This window comes from Terrapene carolina, unplaced genomic scaffold (genome assembly GCF_002925995.2).
Source record: "Terrapene carolina triunguis isolate 2854851 unplaced genomic scaffold, T_m_triunguis-2.0 Scaffold58, whole genome shotgun sequence".
Lineage (NCBI taxonomy): Eukaryota > Metazoa > Chordata > Testudines > Emydidae > Terrapene > Terrapene triunguis.
This window is the reverse complement of record NW_020664409.1, coordinates 97,433,663-97,453,364: the sequence shown is the minus strand read 5'-3', so window position 1 is coordinate 97,453,364 and position 19,702 is coordinate 97,433,663. Positions and strand designations below refer to the sequence as shown.

At 38.1% G+C, this 19,702-nt stretch overlaps 1 protein-coding gene across 1 annotated transcript in view; it reads left to right on the top strand.

Moving 5' to 3' along the window:
- ASAP1 (ArfGAP with SH3 domain, ankyrin repeat and PH domain 1) overlaps positions 1 to 19,702 on the top strand; it is a 288,493-nt gene that overhangs the window by 171,609 nt on the left and 97,182 nt on the right. The window contains exons 12-14 of the mRNA XM_026659939.2: positions 11,353 to 11,361; positions 11,873 to 11,973; positions 15,234 to 15,303. Of these exons, the coding sequence (XP_026515724.1) occupies positions 11,353 to 11,361; positions 11,873 to 11,973; positions 15,234 to 15,303 (180 nt within the window). The remainder of the gene's footprint in view (positions 1 to 11,352; positions 11,362 to 11,872; positions 11,974 to 15,233; positions 15,304 to 19,702) is intronic.

Here is a 19,702-nt window from a genome sequence, read left to right as displayed (position 1 = left end):
AGTCTAAATCTAAACATCAGCTGGTATATAGATGTATAAAATTAAAAATAACCTGAGGGAAATCAAATGCAGAAGTGTTGATCATATTTTCTCCAAAACAGTGAAGAACATGATTCAGTTTTAGTAGTTTAAAAAAATGCAAAACTCTATCAAATAATCTTCTTTTGTTCTTAAACATAGGGTACTAAAAATGGTGATCAGTGGATTGAGCAGATGATTTTGTAATTGAATACATGAGCACCCCCCGTTCTCTAATAAGATACTTATGAAGATTAATGCCTTGGTGGGGATCCTATAATTGGGCAGTATTGCTAATGTTAAATGGCGGACATTGGTAACCAGAACAAATGACCATTTTTGAAATACTTTATATTGTTAATTTTGTAGGTAGCACACTGAAATTCTTTAGCTGATGTCTGTAGATTGCGATATGACTTCTCAGAGGGTTTATTTAAAGTCAGATGTACATTCATAATTTAGTATTTTTGTAAATTATTAAAAGACAGTCATTCTTTCCCACATCTTCATACTTAACACATTTTAAGTGTCATTTTATAATTGTTGGCTTCATTAGCAGAAGTGGATTAACGGAAAATGTTCATAAATTTTAAAATAATTTTTATCAAGAAATCTAGAAACAGAAATATTTATTCTTGTTTTATTTTAAGATCTATCCCTAATAAAAGATATAGAAACATTTGACATCAGAATCCCAACATGTTAACAGAGCATAGTAATTCATTCCTGAAATATACATAATCATGTGTTTTAGTATGCCAGTTTTAAAGTTGTTTGTCAGTTAATTTGAAACAGCTCAGTGTTATTTTCATAATTTCATAGCATTAATCCTACTGAGATATAAAAAATAAATATGGACTACCTTTCTGAATTTATAGCGTTAGGAGCCATTATCTTCAAGACGGTTTTCAAAACTCTGAGAGGCTTACTTAAAAATGCAACTTGCGCTCCTGTATGTATTCCTTATAATAGAGTCACTGGGTATTGCATGTTTAACACCCAGAATTTATACATGTTTTTTGTAAATAAAAGGATTATGAAACATAGACAATGGATCAAAAGGATAATCCACTAGAGAGAGCATTCCACACATACAATTGGTGAACTCCTGGTCCAATTGAAGTCAATAGGAAAACTCCCATTGACTTCAGTAAGATCAGTATTTCACCCAATATGTTCTCCAAGGTTCTCTAAGGTCTTGTTTACGTGCTAACTGCAACCAGAATAGCTCAATCAGCTGTAAATTCACACCTTTTGCTATTTCATTGCATGTTTTTGTGTGCACACTTTTATTTCTGACTAAATTTGTCTTATTTCAGTGAAATTTAAGTTGGCAAAAAATGAATACAAGTTCCATTGAAATATAGCACTTTTATTCTAAAGTATGTTTCCCACACAAAATAACTAACTAAAATGTAAATTAAAACTGATTTAGTTATTCCAGTTGCAGGTACCATGAGTCAAGCCCTCAGACTTAAATAAAAGATAAACACACTTTTAAAATTAAATTTTGGCTTTAAAAGGATACTTTTAAAGTAAAAGGAGGAAGGTCATTATTCTCAAATATTCAGAAAGCTCAGGGGAGGCATTTACTATAATGAAAGAATAAATTGTTTTCAGGGAAAGAAGTTCTGTTTGAATAGATATTGACACCCAAATGGTGTTTTGAAATCATTTAAAAAATTTTGTAAGACAAGGATGTTTTGTTCCAAGTTCCTCAATCCCTAACAACTATTTAAGTGCTGAGATGTTCTATGGAAATAAAAAGATTTGTAGATTTCAGTTTACCAACAATGTCTCTTGACATTGCTCTGCTGCAGAGTCTTCTATTACCCAATCTATTTTGTAGGCCTAAAATGCACTAGAATTTGCATTACTGCATCTATGAAGAAAATTTCTAATAAAATACAGTAACTCACTTAACGTTGTAGTTATGTTCCTGAAAAATGCGACTTTAAGCGAAACGATGTTAAGCGAACCCAATTTCCCCATAAGAATTAATGTAAATGGGGGGGTTAGGTTCCAGGAAATTTTTTTTCATCAGACAAAAGACATGTATACACACAGTATAAGCTTTAAACAAACAATTTACTACTGTACACAGCAATGAGGATTGTGAAGCTTGGTTGAGGTGGTGAAGTCAGAGGGTGAAAGAGGGTGGGATATTTCCCAGGGAATGCCTTACTGCTAAATGATGAACTAGAACAGCTGAGCCCTCAAGGGTTAACATATTGTTGTTAATGTAGCCTCACACTCTCAAGGCAGCACAAATGGAGGGAGGGGAGACAGCATGGCAGACAGAGACTCTCACCTGTGTATGAGAGAGAGAGAGAGATGTGCATTGCCCCTTTAAGTACACTGACCCCACTCTAAGTACATTGCCTTTTTAAGTAGATCAGCAAGTTGAGACAGCCCCTGATGCCAGCAAGCTCCCGCCATCCTGAGCCCTGTAGTGTCTCCCCCCTGCTCTATGGAGATGGGGTAAGCAGGGGCCAGGAACAGGGGGGAGGGGGACACCTTGACATTAGACTCCCTCTTCCCCCTGCCATGTACAGCAAGCAGGAGGCTCCCATGAGCAGCTCCAAGGCAGAAGGCAGGAGCAGCACATGGCAGTGGAGGGAGGGACAGCTGAGCTGCCTGGCAATTGATAGCCTGCGGGAGGCTGCCGCACAGGGAACTTAGGGGAGCGGGGAGCTGATGTGGGGGGGGGTCTGCCGGTCCACCCTGGTTCCAAGTCCCCACCAGCTAGCTCCAACGGGCTGCTCTTTCTGCAAGCAATGGACAAAGCAGGTGGCTGCCAAACAACATTATAAGGGAGCATTGCACAACTTTAAAAGAGCGTGTTCTCTAATTGATCACAACGCAACAACGAAACAATGTTAACCGGGATGACTTTAAGTGAGGAGTTACTGTAGCTTATACTGTACTCATAAATACTTATGTGCTTTGTTAAACTGAGTCCTTACTCATTAGATTGTCACAGCTTTTAAAATATACCATAGCTTTTTAGTCCTTTAATACCAAAATAACATAGCACTCAGCACTCATGAGTTAAATGACATTGACACAGGAGATACATGGCCCTGGTTTGAACAACCACTTCTTCAACCATCTGTGGGTATTTGAACCTTTACACAATTAAAGCTGGGGTTTGTTACTGAAACAGATGGCATGGCTGTTAGAGATTAAGGGCATTTTTCCCTTGCATTACTGCATTGTAGCATTTAACATCAGGAAATTTACAGATTAAATCAGAATGTTACGGCATATGAACTGAAATTGTTTTTTCTCTTGCAGATTTGTAAGGTTCTAAGCTATTTTAAATTGCATCACAATTCACAAATTAAGTTACCATTTACCTTCCAAAGTACTTTAAGATAGTAAAATTGAGGCCTTGGCTGTTTGTAATTAAAGCTCCCATGACACTTTTAACACAAACTAGGTACCTTTTAGCTCTTCTTCGAGTGTTTGCACATGTCAGTTCCACTGTAGGTATGTGTGTGCTCTATGCACGGATGTCAGAGATTTTTTCCCTCAGTGGTACCCATTGGGGTGGCTCAACTGCCCTCTGTCACCGTGTGCCACTGTGTGCTGATATAAGAGGGAGCCACCTCTGGCCCCCCTCGGTTCCTTCTTATCACCAGTGATAGTTGTCAGAGCAATTCCAGACTGATTAATTCAGTACTTCCCTCGCTTTTCTTTGTATATAGTTGTAAATTAGTAGTTTGTTTTAGAGACAAGGTGAGTGAGGTAATATCTTTTATTGGACCAACTTCTGTTGATGAAAGAGGTCCAGTAGAAGATATTACCTCACCCACCTTGTCTTTCTAATATCCTGGGACCGATATATGAGGTACAACACTGCATACAACAACAGTTATTTATAGTTAGTTTAGTCAAATTTTGACAATTTTAGGGCTAACTTTCCATTTTTGGTCTTTTGTTTGACCATTTTTTCCTCTTTTGCTACTGGTACCAGAATGATGCCTCGCTTGCCAGGGCTTAAGTCCTGCAGATCCTGCGGAAAGCCTATGCTGCTCAACTAGCTGCATTCAAGCTGCCTGAAATGTTTAGGAGAATCCCACATCCTTGACAAATGTCACATCTGTAAAGGTTTCAAGCCACGCTCAAAAAAAGATAGGGCGGTGAGGCTTAAATGCTTGCTTTTGGAAGCAACACTTCCATCCCTATAGGAGTAGTCACATGGGGAGAACAGCTGAAGTATATCAACTTCAGTATGGTACACCCCACCAGAGATGTGTGTGGCTTCTCTGTCCTGTTCCCCTGTACTAAAGAAAAGACTCAGACCTTCCTCAGGTTCCGTCTTTCACTCTTCTGTGTCAGTCCTGAAGCTTGACAGAGGTGGATGCTCCATGAAGCGTTTGGGAGAGAGGCCATCACTAGAACACTCCTTGCCTCCAAAAGGGGGACTGCTGCCTCCGGAGCCTGTGCCAGGTCCATTGAGGCCGTCCCCTAAGGACCGTTATGGAGCAGATGGTACTGATCCCAACCACCCTGGAGGCATATGCAGCCACAGAAGACTTGCTTAGCCTCTTGGTACTAGTATCACTGGCAGTAGTCCCGTGGCCTGCTTCTCAGACCTCACCACACCAAGATCCTGCAGACTTCTACCCAACCCTCCACAAAAGCCTCTCTTGTTGAGAGGAAATCATCCCATGATTTCTCTGGTACCACCATCCCCAGGTTTGGCCCCAGGCTATCTCTCACCAGTACCATCTGGATTGGCCTCTCCTCCGTCAGAAGCATCTGATTCCTGCTCCTCAGACTCAGAGGTGAGGTCCTTTCTGTCCTGCCTGGGACATGGCACATATTCCCCCATCAGAGTCATTTGGACCATGGGCCATGCAACAACCCCAGTATTGGCCTCTGGCTAAAGGTCAATGGCCTGGATAAGGATGGATCCCCAAGTCCATGTCATTGGCCATTCTGGTCACCGTGGGGCATTCCCCCTCTAGCCAAGTCATCCTCTCAACCAGAAGGGCAATTGTGGAGGGTGCACCAGAAACACTGGCACTTAGAACAGCATCTCCTGGTACCCGGTGCTCAGATCAGTTCTGGGCATCGGGAGCACCCTTCTTAGGTACCAAGACCAGTACCGAGCAGTCAGAACTCACTCATGCAGCCTCTCCACTGCAACTTATGGACCAGTCACCACCTCAGATGCCAGTTCAGCAGATGAGGCTATTGAGCGATCATGTCACTCATCACGTTACTCACCAGTACTGGAGGACTACTGAGGCCATCCTGATCTCCCTCCAAACCAGTTTGGATAGTGCAGATTTAGCTGCTCAAACCATGGCATCAACTATTACAATGAGAAGGTGTTCACGGTTGCAGTCATCTGGGTTACCCCTAGAGGTACAACAGCCCATCCAAGACCTCCCTTTTGAAGGCTCATCTCTGTTTTCAGAGAAAATGGATGACAGACTTCATAGCCTCAAAGACTCCAGGGAGATGCTCAAATGCCTTGGGTTCTGTACTTCAGCAACAAAAAGAAAACAATTTAATCCACAGTAGCCATTCAGACACCAGAGTTTTGCTCCCTGATTACAAGATCCACCAAGAAAAATGGGAAGGGGTTATACAAAGTGCCATTCACTGCTCTTCTCTTCAGCATTATTAAGCTCATCCCATCCAGCTGCCTCTTCCAAACAGCCATTTTGATGGGATAGCCCAGTGCAGTGTGTACCAACTACCTTAGTTCCATCTGTTCCCCATCTTTTATTTGCCAGTCCCACTTCTAAGTGCTTGGGCCCACATAACATCAGACCCGTGGGTCTTAAGTACATTGGAATGGGAGTATGCTGAGGTCTTCTGCTCACTTCACTACCACTGAGGCATCTCCCCATTTTCTATTTATTTTAACATCCTTCCCTACACTTTCTAGGTCCCATACCAAAATTAACATCCTTATAATGGAGATGAGGAGCATTCGGTTTCTACAGCCTTGTCTACATTAGAGGAATTTGTTACACACCGTGTTACACACAGTGTGTTCACATGCGCACGTCCTTGCAATGTTGAGTAAACTTTAACAGCATCTTTGCAATTGCAAAGTGGAAACACTTACCCTTTTCCAGCTTTATATCCTGCATTGGTGGAAAGTGCTGACATTGCAGCTCTACCACTATAATTGGTGGCCCATGATTCTTCTGCAACTATAGGCATGATGTTTTTTGTATTATTAATTATTTTCTTGTTTTGAACTACTGAAGGTTTGTAATTTTGTGCATGGGTTTTCTGTATTATAAGATGCAATCTTAAAGCTTTTCTTGTTTGGAGGAAAGAATTTTTTTGGAAAAACCAATGTCATTTAATTTTGCAAAATATCTGCTATTTTATAGATTGAAAAATGCAAAATTTATAAAATTCAATTTGAAAGAAAAAGCATCTCTCCTAATGAGGATTGCTGCATCTCCTATACTTTCACTTTGAGATGACATGTGATGGAAGCTGTAATGTCACCACATTTGAAACAACCTGCCTACTGTGAATGTTTCGTATTTTTTCACATAGAGACTTCTATTTGCTATTTTTGTTCATTTATATCTTATCATTTATTTTTAAAAATTTGACCAACAATCTAGCTGTGCATACTGCTAGTCATTATGATCACATCTCATATGATTTTATTTTCCCTTACCCCTCCTGTCTGATTTGTTACTTCCATTGGTTCCATCTTATCTTAGAACAGGGTCTGTCTCTTACTTTATTTGCTCAGTTCCTAGCACAGTGCTGCCCCAATTCTGCTTTGGGTGCTACTGCATTGCCAGTAAATACTATTTTACAATGATTCAGTTGTTCCATTGTTCTAGAAGCTGGGAATGGGTGATGATTACCGGTTCTGTTCATTCCCTCTGGGCACCTGGCATTGGCCACTGTTAGAAGTCAGGATACTGGGCTAGATGGACCTTTGGTCTGACCCAGGATGGCCATTCTTATGTATATTGCAGTGATGTAAATCTTTGGTGTTGACATATACTAAAATCTTAACTCTGCACACCCAAGGGATACAAGCTTCACATCACCCACTTTGCCAAACTGCGCCCTCCTGATTCGACATATATACACCAAATATACACAATTCTTATCACTTGGAAGTAGTTGCAGAAGAACAGGGTGAGGAAGCAGAGTAAAATTGAAGTGCATCATCTATGGTATATAGTAGTTGGAGTAATTTTAAGGTGTGTGATTGTGGATAGAGAAGAGGTTATATAAAAATTAAGACTTTTGCTTAACTTTTCACTTACTTGCTTTTGTAGCTTTATTCAAGTATGTTATGACTGCATCTAACTGCTTCACAATAAGGTTTTAAAATATTTTAATTACATTAATAAAATAGGTTTTTAAAATGGTTTTTACAAAATATAATTTTTCAGCCAAAAACACTCAATGGTAACACTTTAAGTAGCTATTCTTCCATAATTAGTTCCAGTTCTGTGGATTATAGGATACAGTTGTTATGAACATTCAAAAATTTATAAAGAGTAGGAGATGCTTAGGTAAAATCTTTCAACCTTTTAGTCACATGAAAATAATCAATGACATTCTTCACATGAGTAGAGATTACACACATAAATTAATAACTGCATTGTTTTAGTTTATAAATCCACCAAGGAGTTCAAATAGCAGAATAAACAGCTAACATGCAATAAAACTTGAAAGCAGAAGAAAAATTTAAAAATTCGGAGTGACAGTGTTATTAGTGAGACAAGGTGGGTGAAGTAATATATTTCATTGGACCAACTTCTGTTGGTGACAGAGACTAGCTTTTGAGCCACACAGTGCTCTTTGTCAGGTCTGGGAAAGGTACTCAAGAGTGTCACAGCTAAATGCAAGGTTGAACAGATAGTTTAGCATACATAGTTAGTACTAGGGCTGTTAAGTGATTAAAAAAATAATCACAATTAATTGCACTGTTAAACGATAATAGAATACTATTTATTTGAATATTTTTGGATGTTTTCTACATTTTCAAATATATTGATTTCAATTACAAACCAGAATACAAAGTGTACAGGGCTCACTTTACATTTATTTTTGATTACAAGTATTTGCACTGTAAAGAAACAGAAGAAATAATATTTTTCAGTTCACCTAATACAAGTACTGTAGTACAATCTCTTTATCGTGGAAGTTAAACTTACAAATGTAGAATTATGTAAAAAAAACCACTGCATTCAAAAATAAAACAATGTAAAATTTTAGATCCTGCAAGTCCACTCAGTCCAACTTCTTGTTCAGCCAATCGCTCAGACAAACAAGTTTGTTTACAGTTGCAGGAGATAATGCCGCACGCTTCTTGTTTATAATGTCACCTGAAAGTGAGAACAGGTGTTTTCATGGTACTGTTGTAGCCGGTGACAGAAGATATTTATGTGCCAGATGCGCTGAAGATTTATGTCCCTTCAAGCTTCAACCACCATTCCAGGGGACATGCATCCATGCTTTAAAAATCTCACATTGGTGCCTTCTTTGCATTTTGTGAAATCTGCAGTGAAAGTGTTCTTAAAATGAACAACATGTGCTGGGTCATCATCCGAGACTGTTATAACATGAAATATATGGCAGAATGCAGGTAAAACAGCATCGGACATACAATTCTCCCCCCAAGGAGTTCAGTCACAAATTTAATTAACACATTATTTTTTTAATGAGCATCATCAGCATGGAAGCATGTCCTCTGGAATGGTGGCCAAAGCATGAAGGGGCATATGAATGTTTAGCATATCTGGCATGTAAATACCTTGCAATGCCGGCTACAAAAGTGCCAGGCAGATGCCTGTTCTCACTTTCTGGTGACATTGTAAATAAGAAGAGGGCAGCATTATCTCCTGCAAATGTAAACAAACTCGTTTGTCTTAGCGATTGGCTGAACAAGAAGTAGGAAGGAATGGACTTGTAGGCTCTGAAGTTTTACAGTGTTTTGTTTTTGAGTGCAGTGGTGTAACAAAAAAAATCTACATTTGTAAGTTGCACTTTCATGACAAAGAGATTGCACTACAGTACTTGTATGAGGTTAACTGAAAAATACTATTTCTTTTGTTTATCAATTTTACATTGCAAATATTTGTAATAAAAAATAATATACACTTTGATTTCAATTACAACACAGAATACAATATATATGAAAATGTAGAAAAACATCCAAAATATTTAATAAATGTCAATTGATATTCTATTGTTTAATAGTGCTATTAAAACTGCGATTAATTGCAATTAATTTTTTTATCGCGATTAATTTTTTCGAGTTAATCACGTGAATTAACTGTGATTAATCAACAGCGCTAGTTAGTACATATTCTAAGGAACCATTCAAGGTGAAGTGGACTGTTAACAGCCCCGTAGTCACAGGACAAAATGGGAGGTTAGTGAGTTACAGATTGTTTTAATAAGCCATAAATCCAGTGTCTTTAATAAGACCATGATTTTCAGTGTCTAGCAAAGTTATGAATTTAAGCTCCCAGACTCATCTTTTGAAAGTGTTTGCAGGTTTCCTTTGAGGATGAGGACAGATAGGTCAGATATAGAGTGATTGCTTTGTGAAAAGTGTTCACCCATAGGTGATATGGGGTTTTTCTCTTTTATCATTCTCCTGTGTGAGTTCATTTGAGAGCATAGTGATTGTCTGGTTTCAAATTCGTAACTTTGCTAGACACTAAAAATCATGTTCTTAATAAAGACATTGGATTTATGGCTTACTACAAGAATCTGTAACCCGCTAACCCCCCATCATTTTGTTGGAGTGGTGCACGACCGTGAGTGTCAACCTCAGGGCAGACTGTCAAAAAGCAGGGCTGACACCCCAAACTGGGGGTATGTTCTAGAATTAGATTTCACCAACCCAATAACAAATGTGAACTCCTTTAACAGTCTTACCATGGAATCACAAACAGTCCCCTGGTGCACTATCTTGCCACCCAAGCAAGCTGTACTTAGTGATAAATGGTCACTTGCACCAAAGATCATAAAATATTCAGGTTGCTCCCAGTCCCAGGAGACCAGTGACTTACCACAGGTAAATTTGTATCTTAGATCCCACACCAAAGACAACACTTGTAGCCAATCCTATAGTAAACTCCTAAATAAGGATTTATTAGCTAGAAAAAAGAAATGACAAGAGTTATTTACAGGTTAAAGTAGGCAACATGTAATACAAATGCGTTACAGTCTCTGGTTCCAAAAGGTGACAGAGATATAGTAATCTGTCAGCACTGAATGTCTTTTAGGGCTAACCCAGGTTGATCCTGGAGATACCTGCTTTTTGTTTCCTAGCTTCAGCCCTCTGAGAGTCCAAACAGCAAAGAGTTGAAGGATTTTCATGTCAGCTATCTTTATTTTCTTCTTTCAGAATTCATGTTGATGAGATGAGCTTCCTTGCACGTAGCACCTTTATGGATGTGAGGGGGCCATTAGCCAAATCTTTGTATTGTGATGCTTCACAATTGCCTAGTTTTGCTAGTCCTCCTTGATGGACAAGGGAAACACTTCTCCTGTCTGAGTTCACAAGTTCAGAGCAGGCATTTTTACAGTTATAGAACAAAACTTTTGTATTGCCTTATAGCATGGGATACAGACATTACAAGCAACTTACAACCATTTTATAGAGTCTAAACACTAAATATATCCTTACAAGTCTAACACCTATGTTGAACAATACTAACATACGGGTAACCTGGTCTGGTTTCCAGCTATGAATTTGTCAGTGCTCAGCTGATACTTGCAGCCTTGGCAAGAGCTGGTCTACCAGCAGCACACCCCTTTTTGTCCTGACTACAGGGGTGTTAAAGAGCCACTTCACCTTGAACGGTTCCTTAGAATATGTGCTATCTGTTCAACCTTGTATTTAACTGTGAAACTGACTTGAGGAAGAGCTCTATGTATCTAGAAAGCTTCTCTCTCTTACCAACAGAAGTTGGTCCAATAAAAGATATTACCTCATCCATTGTCTCTCTAATATCCTGGGACACATGGCTACAACAACACTGCATACAACAATGTTATTAGTATCCTTCCATGTTCCAGTTCAATATTAAAAGATATTTTAATTTCAAACCACTAAAAGAAACATGTACTTATTTTACCATGCTCTAATATTACTTGGCAAGCAAAGGCTAATAAGTGTCTAAACAAAGAACTGTGTTGTTTCTTCCTGCTAATTAGTGCCATTTGCAAGAATGACTGCTGATTGTCTTTTTAAATGTGGAAGCTGCAGAATATATGTTCAGGAGCACGTTATTTTCCAAAATTAATTCTCTTTTTAAATTCTTTGCTTTTTCTTTCCTATGTTGCTTTTGCCTTTCCTGATCGAAGGCTAGGAGAGTAAGTCAATGTTTTAATAAGCCTTTGTTTTTCTAGTGAATTTGATGACATTTTTATCACCCTACTTGTTTCTTTCATTAGTTTTTTTTTTTAATTTATTTGGGAAGATTCCATTTATTAACAAATATGTACACCATGTGTATTTTTAAACTTAATTAAAATAGAGGATAATTAGTGGTGTTGTTTCATATATAATTGTGCATGTAAAACTTACTTGCTTTCCTTTAGCAATTTATGATGAGCCTTTTAAATTCCTTCATTACCTTGGGACACACACCTGCATTCTTTGTATACTCAAAATTTGGAGTTTTGGATATACAATAAATGCATGATCAAGTAATGTAAGAGTCCATAACTAGTTATTAAACTTCTTAGTTGGGATTCCTTGTTTGAAAAATCTATTATTACATAAAGTGGGGGGAGGTAGGGAAGGAGAAGTAAACTACGATCAGTGTGAGATCTTATTACATACATTAAAGTTTTTTTTAATATTTTTTTCCCCCTTCTATAGGATTCCCAGAGCAGGCAAGGAGGATACAGTATGCATCAGCTTCAGGGAAATAAAGAGTATGGAAGTGAGAAGAAGGGTTATCTCTTAAAGAAGAGTGATGGGTATGTAGTTGGAGTATATAATACATGCACTGAATTTTTTGAGCTTGTACATTTTAATAACATACATGATTAAAAGAATTCTCTTAATTTACTGATTAGAATGCTTGCATATCTCATCTCATTTGTGAAGTGCTTATTTTCTTTTTAGACATTGTTAAAACTTAGAATTTATGAAAACTATTCAGAGATAAAAAGTCAGTGTTGTTTGGTATATCATTTCATAAGCTCCCCATGTGGTGTGTAACATAGAAACATCTGAATCACGCTTCATGGAGATATGTAAAACTGTGATTAACTTCAGTGTTAAATTTTTACTACTCGTCCCATTGGATGTGCAGAAGATGTTGTTTACTTACCCCATTTGATATCATTTAGTGTTCTTGAAAATCCAGAATTTCTACATTTGAACATAAACTACTAGATTCAGATACTTCTCAATTCACTATATACACAATTTTAACCCTTTTTGAGCCATGCTCCTTTGGGCCTTTTGAGTAAAGTTTTATAAGCACCTTAGAAACTTAAGAGTCTAAGTCTGTGTTTCAAAAATGATTTAGATCCTTAGGACCTAACTCTCTCTGAGAGCTGCTCAATTTTAAAATGGGACTTATGCTCTTAAGTCAGTGAGGCACTTCAGAAAATGTTACCGTTTATAAATAAAAATACAGTGGTTAAAAATTGAACATTTTGGTCTATAAATGTTTGATTTGAAATTCTTATTTTCAGGCTCACTGCATTAACTATAAAATAGAATATAAATTGTGTATCTGTAGAAAATGGAAAGAATTATAGTAGTTTATAGGCCGAACCTGCAAGCCTGTACTCACTAGAGATGTTTCATGGGCTTCAGTTGGCCAGCTAATGGAGGGCATATACAAATGAGCAAGTGTTTGCTAGGTTCAGAGCTTTAATTTGTAATATTTATATTTTATTTACCAAAAAAGTTATTACTCCAATAAATTTGAATATAGCATTAAGGATGAAAAAATAAAGCACTCAAAGATCAGGAAATGCATATGTAACTTTAAAAATGTAACCTTAAATCTTTTTCCCTATGCCAAGACCTTAAAGAGGCTCTCTCTTTGTATTGTTAAGTTACTAAAAATGTTTATTAAACTATAAACTGGAATTTTTTGCAGAATCTTACATACAGGTTTCATGCATATCTTATTTTCTAAGTATCATTAATATCTACAAATAAAGCAATTTAAAAAAAAAAGGCTTTGTAGTTTTAAAATCCTTAACTAATCTGATATCACCAGTCATTTCACATAGGATATTAAACCAGCTGTAAGAAGATAACTGCACTTTTCTACAGACATGAGTAATATTTTAACCAAACCTTTTTGAGTTAGAAAAAAATCCAAACTTTAACATTTGAAATCTGAAAAATTGTCAGACCTGCAATGTGAAGGTTGTTTAACAACTTGAGTCATTTTCAGTGCTAGGGCATCAGAAAAGTAAACCTTCTAGCACTAAGGTTTTAAGATTTTATTATTATGAAAACAGTCTGCCTTCATCTTGTTACCTACATTTCATCTGGGTGGTTCTTTTGTTAGCTTCACTTATTTTGTTTCTGTGGTGACAAAAAAGGCACAGCCACTGTGTGTGTGTGTGTGATCTGTCAACCAATAATTCTTTTTCTTTTTAATGCTCCAAAATTTTCAGACATTGCTGTCTTCTTCAACGTACATAAATTATATAAAACAGATTATAGCAATGTCACCTCTTTAACAATTTTTGTATTAGCTGTGAAGATAGGGTGAGGAATGGGAAGACAGGCCAGAATTAACTATTAATGTAATCTATTCATTGAAAAAAATGAAACATTGTGTGGTCATGCAAAATGTTAGATGTGAAATCATAATCCAAATTCTTTATTGCCAGCGTTTTCTGTCTGTAGATGCCAGCCTTCTTCCCAAAGATAACGTACGTTGGTGCCCTAGGTATTAGAGAGGTGAAGTCATTCAAAGACCAGTCCAGTCTGTAGTGCATTTACTGCCTCTTAATCTACTAGCACGGCAGGAACAGGACTTATATCAATCAAGTGAGGGCAATGTAGATAAAAGCAGGTAGGAAAGTCTGTAATACTGTCCCAGTGCTCTTGAATGAGATATTGGTGCTGATAAAAGTTCAGGGACCACTTGGTTTTCCTCTTCTAGATAGTGATTTAAGGTATGAATAAAAATAAAAGCCTCAGTACTGAAAAAAGTGGAAGCTGAACAGCATCTCTTCTTCAGGGAACACAGAGTGAAGATAGCCAACTAACACAGCTTTTATACAGAAATGTCTTGATGGGAGAGAATCCAGTTTTCTACTTTGAACCTTCGTGGAACAAATTCAAATAATTGTTTTCTGTCTCTGAAAAATATTAAATGCACAGCATCAAAACTGCATAGCCTTAAGATAATTGCTACTAGAGTGGAGGTTTTTCCTGCTCCCCATCCCATATAAGAGATGAGGAAGAGTTGGAGAATAGAATTCATATAAGCATAATCTATTGAAATGAGAATTTAACCCAGAGAAATCCTAAAAACATTGATTAGAATCCTACTGTAGTTCTATTTTAATCAGTTTAAAGTACTGTATAGGCTTAGAAGCATGCGGACTACATGAATGATCAGACAGAGTGATAAGCCTTTTCATGTTCAAACACCTTTTTCAAAGAGAATTTAATTTATGACCTTTCAGTCAGATAAATCAGGGACATGAATTGTTAACTTTGTGGTGGATATAGTGTAAAAATTGGTTTTTTGTTTGTTTTAAAAAGTGAAGACATAAATGAAAAATTTCAATTAAGCCAAATAAGCTTTGGATGATGTCACTTTTTTATTATTTTACATGAAGAATTCTGCTCACCTGGTCAGAAAAGTGAAATTAGGTGTTCGTTTTATTTAAAAGCTTATATCTATGAAACTAATGCAGTTAATGTAGTAAAGCATAAAGAGTAGTGATAAAATTTTTAAAAGTGATTTAGGTACTTAGGCACCTAAGTTTAATTGAAAATCAGTTGTACTTGAGCTCCTAAGGGCTGAAGACTCTTGAAAATGGGGGAATTAAGCACTTTTGAAAATGTTACCTAAATCAGTTGGTTTTCTGGAGAGTGTGTTGGCTTGCTAATCTAGTTAAAATTTAAACAATAATAAACGTGTTTATTTCTTTAACTTCTGTTTGTCCTCCCTCCAAGTTTGTTGTACAGGCATACTAAAAAGAGCAGTAATTATTCTTGGTTCTTGATATATTGTCCTGTTATTGTTTAGGCTAAGGAAAGTGTGGCAGAGAAGAAAGTGCACTGTCAAAAATGGAATTCTTACCATATCACATGCAACAGTAAGTTGACTTTTTTATACTCCATTATTGTCATAGTGAATTCAATGAACTCTATCCCTGTGAATCTATTGACTGAATTAATATAGATCTGTTATGCGACCATTTAAAGTATGGTGCATAAATACCTCTTCTACCTAGATAATTTAATGCCTGTTCACTTATTTGTGAAAAATTGAAAACCATTCAGTTAAGCAAAATAAATGAAAACATGAAAGATTGATTGAATGGTAACATATAATTAATATTCTATATTGTGTATAATAAAAAATCTAGCATGAAATAGGTTTTTTTGTTATGTTTGTTCTTTTGTACACACTGACTTCCAAAGTAAATGCTGAACTGTTTTAGGCTGCAGGAGCCTTTTAAGATTTTACCTGGACTTAAATTAAACAGCTTGTTGTTAGAGCTAATTCAATAATAAAAATGTATTTGTGAATAATTTATTTGGCAAGTGGCAAAATTTGTTGGAGAAATTATTCACAGCGAATAAGACATCTAGTTTTACTTTGTTAGGAATGTTGCTAACTTTGAGGCATCTAGCTGTGCCTGGGACTTGATGGGAAGAACTGAAATCAACAGACAATATTAAAGAGCACATCTTATTCTTTGCACATTAATAGTAGTAAAATTTGCCCCATAAACTGCAACTTTTACTTATTTTATAAATAAAATTAGACCATATAAATAGTATCACATTGTTTTGCCTATCTAGCAATTGGAATAGAGGTGTTGCCAAGTGTTTGGGGCTTATGTTACATATGAGTGGGGTGCAACAGTCGAATTAATGTATTGATTTATTAAACACTTTCACCTGTTCTGGAGATTTAGGAAAGATTCCCATTGCTTTCAGTGGACTTTAGGATGTGGCCCTTAAATGTTTTGTGCCGAATAATGTTGGTCCATGGGCAGTTACAACAGATTAACTAAGAAAATGTTTTCCTTGGCAAGTGAATTGTCATTTAATACATTTGTACTGAGGTGCTAATACTAATTAAAAATATTTTAATGGAACATTCGCACCCAGTTTTAACAGCTGGAATCACATCCTCAATTGCTTTCGTGAATTACATGTTCATCTTACCTATGATTATTGTAATTGTCAGCCAGACCAATTATGTTCTTGGCTGAACTATTTTTTCCTTCTCCTATAGGCTGCTACATAAAAATATTTTCTTCACTTTTTGTGTTCAGGTAGCAAGTGGGGATGCTGCTCAGACTTCTGTGCAACATTAATCAAACTCCATAAAGGAGGCAAAGTTTGTCTTGGGATCTTATTCTGGATATACCCTGGCACGTACAAATGAGTCTATGATTTGATCTATAAGCTTGAACTTCTTCCATTCCACTTCGGGCAATGATCTCATCACATCTCTTAAATTAGGCAGGTTGAGGACTGATTGGTATTTGGATGGGTGTTCAGCTAGAATGGTGGTATGATGTGAGAACCTCAATAGAAGAAAAGATGATGATGATGCAAGATGCCTTATAGTGATAGATCCAGAGAGTTCAATCTATTTAGCTTAACAAAGAGAATGTTAAGGGGTGACTTAATTACAGTCTATAAGTATTTACATGGGAAACAAATATTTAATAATGGGTTCTTCAATCTAGCAGAGAAAGGTATTATACAATCTTGTGGCTAGAAGTTGAACCTAGACAAATTCAGACTAAAAATAAGGCATAATTTTTAAATTTTAATTAACAATTGGAACAGTTTAATTTTTAAATCGAGATTGCGTGTTTTTCTAACAAATATACTCTAGGAATTATTTTGGAGAAGTTCTATGTTCTTTGTTATACAGGAGGTCAGACTAGATTATCACAATAGTCCCTATTGGCCTTTGAATCTATGAATTTGGTGTTGGTGAAACAGAAGGTGACACTTTTCCCTGTTAGCGATTGTTAAGTTTATAGTGCATTATGCTGCTGGAGGTGCCATCTATCAGATGAGGTGTAAAACCTGGTCTTTACCACTTCAGGTCACTACAGATTCCAGATCTTTCGCAAGTATTGGAAGGGGTGTTGTTGTGACTTTAATTATTTCCAATTGGCTAATTTCATTCTTCCTACACAAAAACACCTTAAAGATATTTTTTGCTTTACTGAAGCGGAGAGTTGTTGAATGCTGTTAAATTACTGGTATCTTCTACCTCATTGATAGTGGTATTTGACCAGTGCATGAAGTGAGATGTGTGTGTGTTTTAATTTATAAAATCAATTTGTGAATGTTGTAAAGGGCTTTGTAAGACAGATTCAATTAGTTGTTATTATTTATTATTATAATATACCACCCTTCTTTAGATTAATATCATCTTGGCAGATGACATATAATACAAGATTTGTGTTCCAATGTTGGTACAGCTTCATACTCTGATATTACTTGTACTGGCATTGCTGAAAACTCGTCAAATGCCACATTGCTACTGGCACAGTGCATCTTCACCAGTATCCCCGCTAACTCAGCAAGTGACAGAGCCTCCTTTACACTTATCTAAATTACAATAGTTCCATCATAGCTCCTGAAAGGGAAATCCCTACAGGAGCTTCAGTGCCTTCTCCTGATTTTGCAAGTTTTCAATTGATAATTAAGCAACAGGATAAAAATTAGTTGCAAACACTAACTTAAGAGAAATATGTTATGATTATCTTTTGGGGGGAAAGGCACAAAAGAATGCCTGATTCATATTCAGGGAAGAATATCAGTCTGTTCATTTACCCTCATGTGTTTGCTTAGTTATGGGGTCTGTTTTATTTAGAAGTCCTTTCACAGGATGACAAATGATTTCTCAGAATTCCTCACAATGAACAATTACAATTATCTGTCATGAAGGACGTTATTTGCAAGGAGTTTTTCCTCAGTGAACCAGTTCGCAAATCCTTCCAAAAAATTGTTAATTACTCTTGGTGAACTAGGTATAAAGACCAAAAACCAATCACAATAATTTGGATTGCAGATTGGGTATGAATTAAGCCTATTAAGTAAACTATTATTAATCTGTTTACTGCTTGGTATTTGATTTCAAACTGTCCCCCAATAGCTGATCCAGAGTAGTTTTTTCAGGAGTTGTTTGACTTGAGGCTTACAGTTGACCTAAGGACAAAGGGCACGTCTTCACTACCCGCCGGATCGGCGGGTAGCAATCGATCTATTGGGGATCGACTTATCGCGTCTAGTGAAGACGCGATAAAATCGATCCCTGATCGCTCTGCCGTCGACTCCGGAAATCCACTGCGGCAAGAGGCGGAAGCGGAGTCGACGGCGGCACAGCCAGGTAAGTCGACCTAAAATACGCAACTTTAGCTATGCTATTCACGTAGCTGAAGTTGCGTATCTTAGGTCGACCCCTCCCCCCCCAGTGTATACCTAGCCTCAGTTAGTTCCAGTACAGTGTTAAATCTGATATCTGATCACAACTTGTAATGAGTAGTCCACAGCAAATTCCCTTATTGCTGTTCTAGAGAAATTTAAATTCTCTAGCTTCCATATTTTGGAAGATTTCACTCTTACAAAATCTGTAAACTTTCTCTCAAGGTGTGTAAAAATGTTAGAACAAACTAATGCTGATTCATAAGTGATAACTGTAATCCACCTAAAACATAATAAGCCTTCACAGACTAAGCATTAAGAAACTTTCTTCAGGTTTAGTTACTTTTATTGGTTAAGATTAGGCTGTTACTCAGATTCTAACTAGCTCAGGGGCGGCAGGTTATATGGGCTCGTGGTGCCCGAGCACCAGGAATATTCAAGGCTGGGGGCTGTGCTCCACCAATATCTGGAGCTGGGTTTCTCCCCTGGACCTGCCTGGAGAGGGCACCGGCCCCTGCCCAGTAGCGTAGCTGGAGGTGAGCGGCCGCTCCCCTCTGTGCACATTTTTCAAAAGCGGCGCCTTTCCAGTTTCCAGGCAGCCAGCACTGGGCTCCAAACTCGGAGTCTGGAGCCGGGTTTTGCGTGTGGCCGCCGGCTGGCTCTGGGCTCCGCACCGCCCCCCTGCATCCCCAGCCCTGCTCGCTGGCTCAGGGGCTGCAGCCAGGTCGGCTGGTTGCCGGGCTTCCTGGGAGGAGGCTCCCGCCTCCCCCCCCCCCTCCCCCGTTGCCCCCCCCCCCAAGCCGGGGGGGGCGCTGCGGGGGGGGGAAGGGGTGGCAGCGCAGCCCCCCCCAGCGCAGCGGAGCGGGGGGCTGAGGAGCAGCAGCTCCCTTGGTCCCCGGCAGCCCCATGCAGAGCGAGGCAGCCACGCGGCAGGGAAGGGGGCTCTGAAGCCCAGCTGGTGCTGGTGAAGAAGGAAGGAAGAGGGGAGGGGGCAGGGGATGTCTTTTTCTCCTGGTCTCTCTCCAGCGGAGGGGGCTGAGGGAGCGGCAGGACCAGGAGGCAAAGGAGCGACTTTGTGTTATTGCCCCCCCC